General features: G+C 41.9%; 1 protein-coding gene across 2 annotated transcripts in view; it reads right to left on the bottom strand.

Moving 5' to 3' along the window:
- atrnl1b (attractin-like 1b) overlaps positions 1-8311 on the bottom strand; it is a 944158-nt gene that overhangs the window by 517830 nt on the left and 418017 nt on the right. For both annotated transcript variants that reach the window (XM_043712811.1, XM_043712812.1), the window contains exon 23: positions 1977-2055. In XM_043712811.1, coding sequence (XP_043568746.1) covers positions 1977-2055 — 79 coding nt within the window. The remainder of the gene's footprint in view (positions 1-1976; positions 2056-8311) is intronic.

Genomic DNA, 8311 nt, shown 5'->3' with positions numbered 1-8311 from the left:
TCAGTGGTGGGCAAGTTGTTGGAGGGAATCCTGAGGGACAAGATGCACATGTATTTGGAAAGGCAAGGACTGATTCGGGATAGTCAACATGGCTTTGTGCGTGGGAAATCATGTCTCACAAACTTGATTGAGTTTTTTGAAGAAGTAACAAAGAAGATTAATGAGGGCAGAGCAGTAGATGTCATCTATATGGACTTCTGTAAGGCGGTCAACAAGGTTCCCCATGGGAGGCTGATTAGCAAGGTTAGATCTCATGGAATACAGGGAGAACTAGCCATTTGGATACAGAACTGGCTCAAAAGTACAAGACGGAGGGTGGTGATGGAAGGTTATTTTTCAGACTGGAGGCCTGTGACCAGTGGAGTGCCACAAGGATCAGTGCTGGGCCCTCTACCTTTTGTCATTTACATAAATGATTTGAATGCGAACATAAGAGGTACAGTTAGTAAGTTTGCAGATGACACCAAAATTGGAGGTGTAGTGGACAGCGAAGAGGGTTACCTCAGATTACAACAGGATCTGGACCAGATGGGCCAATGTGCTGAGAAGTGGCAGATGGAGTTTAATTCATTTCAATGCAAGGTGCTGCATTTTGCAAAAGCAAATCTTAGCAAGACTTATACACTTAATTGTAAGGTCCTAGGGAGTTTTGCTGAACAAAGAGTGCAGGTTCATAGCTCCTTGAAAGTGGAGTCGCAGGTAGATAGGATAGTGAAGAAGGCGTTTGGTATGCTTCCCTTTATTGGTCAGAGTATTGAGTACAGGAGTTGGGAGGTCATGTTGCGGCTGTACAGGACATTGGTTCGGCCACTGTTGGAATACTGCGTGCAATTCTGGTCTCCTTCCTATCGGAAAGATGTTGTGAAACTTGAAAGGGTTCAGAAAAGATTTACAAGGATGTTGCCAGAGTTGGAGGATCTGAGTTACAGGGAGAGGCTGAACAGGCTGGGGCTGTTTTCCCTGGAGCATCAGAGGCTGAGGGGTGACCTTATAGAGGTTTACAAAATTATGAGGGGCATGGATACGATAAATAGACCAAGTCTTTTGTCTGGGATCGGGGAGTCCAGAACTAGCGGGCATAGGTTTAGGGTGAGAGGGGAAAGATATAAAAGAGACCTATGGGGCAACGTTCTCACGCAGGGGGTGGTATGTGTATGGAATGAGCTGCCAGAGGATGTGGTGGAGGCTGATACAATTGCAACATTTAAGAGGCATTTGGATGGGTATATGAATAGGAAGGGTTTGGAGGGATATGGGCCGGGTGCTGGCAGGTAAGACTAGATTGGGTTGGGATATCTGGTCGGCATGGACGGGTTGGATCGAAGGGTCTGTTTCCATGCTGTACATCTCTCTGGTTCTATGACTCTATGACAGGTTTTCTTCTCGAAAGGATATTAGCGAATTCACATGCATTTTTCCAACAACCAGCAATGATTTCATAGTCATCATTTGACCCTTAACTCCAGATTCTTTTTTGAATTTTGAATCTGCTGTGATAGGATTTGAATCCAGGACCGCAGAGGATGAGCTGAGTTTCTGGATTAATAGTTCAGCGATAACACTACCAGGCCTTTACCTCCCCATGTGAACAACCTAGTTTAACACATGCCATATCTGACCCATTTAAACTCAGCATATCTAACAATTTAGAGCAGATAATCAAAGATAACCTAATTTTTGATTCCACTATTTGCCAAAGATTTAACCGTAAACAAGAACAACAAAACCAACGGGCTCCGAATCTTGAAGGCTGTTTGTATTATACCATGGAAACAATAAATTTAGAATGTAAGATCAGTGTAAAATTTTATTCTGATACATTCTCCAGCAAAATAATTCCTTAAAAATGTGAAGCGTTAATAGAAAAATGATTTTGTGGATTCTATATTGTTATACAGAATCTATAGCTCTATATTGTTATATTTCAGACATGATTGATTCTGCTGTACAACTAAAAATCAAAAACTCAAACTTACCTGTTGAACCAATAGACCAAGTGACATTTAAATTGAAATTGTTCGACGCATTGATGGACAAGTCAAGATCTTTATTTGTCTGCACAAACAAAAAGTTATAAGTTACTTTAAGAAACCTTTAATACTAAAACATTCTTTTTTTTTCAAAAATGTGGGTCTTCGAGAGACTTCTATGAAAGTATAAAACAAAAACTCAAACTGGTAATGTCTTAAGGGTCATAACTAAATCAGCAAGTGCAATCAATATTATATACCATTATTTACCTAAATCACAAATTGTAATTTGTAAATTCTAATGAAAAACTTGTTTTAATACAAGTTACCAGTAACAAACTTACAACCAGATAATCTGAATTCACATTTAAATTTAGCAGTAATCCTTTGTAAAAATTAAATTTATGGCTTGTTGCACATACAGATCACAAGCCAAAATTCAGAAGCAGCAGATTCTGTATATTTGAAAATAAAAACATCAAGAATACAAATATAAACACTTCTAACTATGCAAATTCAACAATGTTTTCATAACAAAAAACGACTAATACTTCATATGAACAGTATCAGACATGTACTCGCCCCACAAAACTGTTAGTTGCTCAGGTACTAGATTTCATACACCCTTGAGCTGGGGTGTTCATCTCCAGCACAAAGAAATGAGGGAGTTAAACATATCTCCAATGTGTGGGCATGACAAAGAGCAGCGCTTTAGTTGGGGGACTGGTGACAGGGGGTGGGGGAGGTGAAAGGGAAATATATATTTCATGTGAATGCAATTTATCTGAGTTGGGTCCTTACGTTTAATTCAAATGGTTAATTTAAGCCTTTTTGAGCCATAAAGTAAAGTAACCTAATTTTGTAAAAACATAAGCTAAAACCCAATTAAAATGGAGTTAGAAGAGGAATAGAATTGCTGCCCAAAATGTAAACTGAACCTTGTGTCACAATCATTTGAAAGCAAACAAAGACTCAAGGAAAAGCTACCAATAGCAAGAATGTGCAAATCTCTTTGTATGTAAGGGGTGGCACAGTGGCTAGCACTGCTGCCTCACAGCACCAGGGTCCCAGGTTTGATTCCAGCCTTGGCGACTGTATGTGTGGAGTTTGCACATTCTCCCTGTTTCTGCGTAGGTTTCCTCCCACAGTCCAAAGATGTGCAGGTCAGGTGAATTGGCCACGCTAAATTGCCCACAGTGCAAGGTGCATTAGTCAGAGGGAAATGAGTAGAGGCGGGTTACTCTTCAGAGGGTCAGTGTGGACTGGTTGGGTCAAAGGACCTGTTTCCACACTGTAGGGAATCTAATCTAAAACACAAATCACCTTTGCTCACCAACATTTAGAAGTATCACGCTTTGATAAAATGCAATGTAATTTTCAGGAACTCAGAAAGAACACCCCATTTTACTATGTTCCCTTAGATAATCAGTAATTAAACTCAATGACGACAAGCTCTGTCAACTTAATAATGACTCTTGTAATCTTAAAGGAACTCACCTACATTTTACCTGTAGAATTACACATTGTATGTAGAGTCAGAGAGACAGAGATGTACAGGATGGAAACAGACCCTTTGGTCCTACTCATCCATGCTGGTCACATATCCAAACCTAATCTAGTCCTATTTGCCAGCACTTGGCCAATAACTCTCTAAACACTTCCTATTCATATACCCATCCAGATACCTTTTAAATGTTGTAATTGTACCAACCTCCACCACTTCCTCTGCCAAGTTATTCCACACACAGACCTTAGCACCTTTTTGTCCCTTAGCACCTTTTTATATCTTTTCCCTCTCACCCTAAACCTATGCCCTCTAGTTCTGGACTCCACTACCCCAGGGAATTGATCTTGTCTGTTTATCCTATCTTTGTCCCTCATGATTTTATAAACCTCTGTAAGGTCACCCCTCAGCCTCTGACACTCGAGGGAAAACAGCCCCAGTCTCTCCCTATAGCTCAAACTCTCCAACCATGGCAACATCCATGTAAATCTTTTCTGTACCTTTTCAAGATTCACAACATTCTTCCAATAAAAGGGAGACCAGAATTGCATGCAATATTCCAAAAGTGGCCTAACCAATGTCCTGGACAGCCACAACTTAACCAAAGTGAGGACTGTAGATGCTGGAGTTCAGAATCGAGAGTATTGTGTTGGAAAAGCACAGCCGGTCAGGCAGCATCTAAAGATCAGAAGAATCGACATTTTGGGCATTAACCCTTCCTCAGATTCCTCGGATGTTGCCTGATGTGCTGAGCTTTTCCAACACTATACTCTACTCCCAACTCCTATCCCAATAAAGGAAAGCATACTAAATGCCTTCTTCACTATCCTAACTATTTGCCACTCCAAGGAACTATGAACCTGCACTCCAAGGTCTCTTTGTCCAGCAAGACTCCCTAGCACCTTATCCTTACGTGTATAAGATCTGCTCTGATATGCCTTTCCAAAATTCAGCATCTCACATTTAACTAAATTAAACTCCACCTGCCATTCCTCAGCCCATTGGCCCATCTGATCAAGATCCTATCGTAATTTGAGATAACCTTCTTCACTGTTGAGAGTGTGGCGTTGGAAAAGCACAGCAGGCCAGGCAGCATTTGAGGAGCAGGAAAATCAACATATCGGGCATAAGCCCTTCATCAGGAACAGCAGTCCTCATTTTCTCCTAGTAACCTTCTTCGCTGTCCACTACACCTCCAATTTTGGTGTCATCTGCAAACTTACCTCTCCTATCCCTCTCTATGTTCATATCCAAATCATTTATATAAATGATGAAAAGCAGTGGACCCAGCACCAATCCTTGTGACTTAGAATAATCATTGATTTTATAAGACAGCATATCACCACCATGAGAAACAAAGGAGATCCATGTACAGAACAACCTCGATTATCTGAACAAGACAGGCGGTGAGTATTTTGTTCGGATAACCGATTGATTGTTCGGATAATCGATTGATTGTTTTGTTTCTGTAAATCTTACACTTGCAATGTTACAATTTATTAAAAATGCATAATAATCTTGAACACAAGAAACAAATTCTTGGTGCGTTCTTTCTCACGAGCAGCTGAAGATTTTCATTAGGTGGGATCTACAAAGCACAATTACTCTCCAATTTCTTCTGGTGGTCATGACCCTGAGACCCTGCAATATTGACATCTGAACACGAGATGCACAACATGTGCAATAAAGCATTATTTACCATCTTTTCTCAGCTTATGAATCAGTACTCCTTCAGGTAGAGCAACACTTAGTAAAAGCACTGCGGATTGTAGTGTAGCCTATATAGCACACTTTAATCTTCACCACCAAGACTGACTCACTAATATTACCATAATATATCCAACAGTTGCTTAGCAGCAACTGAGGAGGAATCTGAAAGGAGTCAGCTCAGTCACGAGTGACTGCACAGGAGCAAATAAAAGGGAGACAAACTCTAATGAAGCAATATTTTGAGAAGGGCTGTTTTGTAGCTGAAGTGCTGCTGGGGGTTTAAATGTGGGCTTTGTTGAATACTGCCCTTCAGTGAGGAGGGCAAATAGCAAGGACAAGGTAAAGGACAAGGTAAAGTTAAGGACAAGGTAAAATTCCATTCTTTGTCTTACTGTGAAAGGTCACAGATGGCAGTTAGGGTAGTGGCATGCCAAATATGGGAGATCAAGGAAAACAGTCTCGTGTCCCTGATTATTATGTCTGCAGCTCCTCATGGACCACCTGTTTCCGCTGGAGCAGCAATTGGACAAACTGAGTATAGAAAGAGCAGAGCATGTGATAGACGCTACTTACAGTGATGTGGACACACCACAGGTTCAGTCAGGCAGATGGGTGACTACCAGGAGACGTAGGCAGGTAGTGCAGGTGTCTCCTGTTGCTATTCCTTGTTCAAACAGGTATATCATTTTGGATACTGTTGAGGGGGTAGCGTCTCAAGAGAGTACAACATCAGCAGCCAGGCCTTTAGCACCATGAATGGCTCTACTGTAGGCCAGGTTTGGGCAAAGTCCAAGCGATCATTAGTACAGAATCCCGATAGTGTGGAAACAGGCCATTTGGCCCAACAGGTCCACACCGACCCTTTGAAGGGTAACGCACACAGACCATTCCCCTACATTTACCCCTGACTCATACACCTTACCTACACAACCCTGAACCTTGTGGGCAATTTAGCATGGCCAATTCACCTAATCTGTACACCTTTGGATTGTGGGAGGAAACTGGAGCACCCGAAGGAAACCCACGTAGGCACGGGGAGATTGTGCAAATTCCATGCAGACAGTTGCCTGAGGCTGGAACCGAACCCGGGTCCATGGCATTATGAGGCAACAGTGCTGAGCCACCATGCCGCTCCACGGGGGATAGGGGACTTGTAGTTAGGGGCACAGACAGCTGTTTCTCTGGCTGCGATTGAGACTCTAAGATGGTGTGTTGCCTCCCTGGCCCAGAGTTGAAAAAGTTACTGAGCAGTTGCATGAAATTCTTAAGAGGGAAGGTGAGCAGCCAGAGGGCATTGTACACATTGGTACCAACAACATTGGTAGGAAAAAGGATAAGACTCTGAAGAGTGATTATAGGGAGCTAGGCACAAAGTTAAAATGCAAAACCTCAAGGGTAGTAATTTCTCGACTACTTCCACTTCCATGTGTTAGCGAGAGTAGGAATAGTAGAATTTGGCACATGAATGCCTGGCTTGGAGCTGATGCAGGGATACAAATTCTTAGACCATTGGGATATGTTCTGGGGCAGAAGTGACTTGTACAAGAGGGACGGGTTGCACCTGAACTGGAGAGGGACCAATACATTTATTCAAGCCACCCAGGAGGATTTAAACTAGTCTGGCAGAGGAGTTGGATCTAAAGCAGTAGGGAGTCAAAAGAGAAGGTTGAGGACAGTACAGAAGTTAATGAGAACAATTTAAATCATAGAAGCTGTGTTGGTAATGCTAGTACTAGACAGGGCAGGCAAGAGCACAGCAGGAAGCAAGTGAAGTCTGGATTAAACTGCATTTATTTCAAAGCAAGAGGCCTGACAGTTAAAACACAAAATCTTGGGGCATGGATAGGTATGAGACACTGGGATATTGCAGAAACATGGTTGAGAGAGGCACAGGCATGGCATCACAATGTTTCAGAGTACAGATAGTATAGGAAGGATAGAAGGGAGGTGGGGCGAGGGCAGTTGCATTTTTGATCCAGGAGAACATCACAGCAGTACGGAGAGAGGACATTCTTGAGGGTTTGCCCCCTGTGTCAAATTAGTAGAACTGATAAATAATTTTGATAGCATTGTACTATAGGCCCCCCCAATAGCTAGTGAAAGATTGAGGGGGAAATATGACAGGAGATCGCAAATAGCTACAAGAGTAACAGGATTGTAATAGTAGGAGATTTTAATTTCCTAACATTGACTGGAACTGCAATAGTGTTAAGGGTTTGATGGAGCTTAAGAAATTTGTTAAGTGTGTTCACGAAGAATTTCTCATGCAGCATGCCCTATGATTCTCTATTCTAATAATACCAGAGAAAGGGCAAAACTTGACCTACTCTTGGGAAATAAGGCAGGGCAAGTGAAAGAAATGTTACTAAGTGACCAAAATTGCATTCGTTTTGAAATCGCTATGGAAAAGGATAGTTGAAGTTCTAAATTGGAGCAAGACCAATATTGATGGTCTTAGAAATAATCTTTCAAGAGTTAATTCGTGGAGGCTATTTGCAGGCAGAGGGATGTTTGATAAATAGGAGACTTTCAAAAGTCAGTTCATAAGTGTTCAGGTTCAACATGTTCCCGCTAGAGTGGAGGGAAGGCTGCCAGGAGTAGGGAACCCTGAACGATTGAGGCCCTGGTTAAGAAAAAGAAGGAAACAAAAGACATGTATAGGCAGCTGGAATCAAGTGAGTTCCTTGAGCACAGAAGTGGTCAAAGTACACTTAGAGAAATCAGGAGGGCTAAAAGGGGACATGGATGGCTTTGGGAAAGGAAATCCAAAGGGATTCTACAAGTATATGAAGGGCATAAAAGAGTAACTAGGGAGAGAACAGGGCCTCTTAAATATCACCAAGGTCATCTATGTGCAAAGCCACAAGTGATGGATGAGATTGTAAATGAATATTTTTCATCAGTATTTATGTTGGGAAAGACATTGATGACTTGATGACTTGAAGAGAATCCATACGACAGAAGAGGTTGTGCTAGAAGTCTTAAAATGAAGTTAAGGTAGATAAATCCCTGGGACCTGATAAAATCAGAACTTTGTGGGAGGCTGGGGAGGAAAGTATGGGGTCCCTTACAAAGACACTCATATCATCGGCAGCCACAGGTGAAACACCCAAAGTTTGGAGGGTGG

This window comes from Chiloscyllium plagiosum, chromosome 22 (genome assembly GCF_004010195.1).
Source record: "Chiloscyllium plagiosum isolate BGI_BamShark_2017 chromosome 22, ASM401019v2, whole genome shotgun sequence".
Taxonomy (NCBI): Eukaryota; Metazoa; Chordata; class Chondrichthyes; order Orectolobiformes; family Hemiscylliidae; genus Chiloscyllium; species Chiloscyllium plagiosum.
This window is presented reverse-complemented; position numbering and strand designations above follow the sequence as displayed.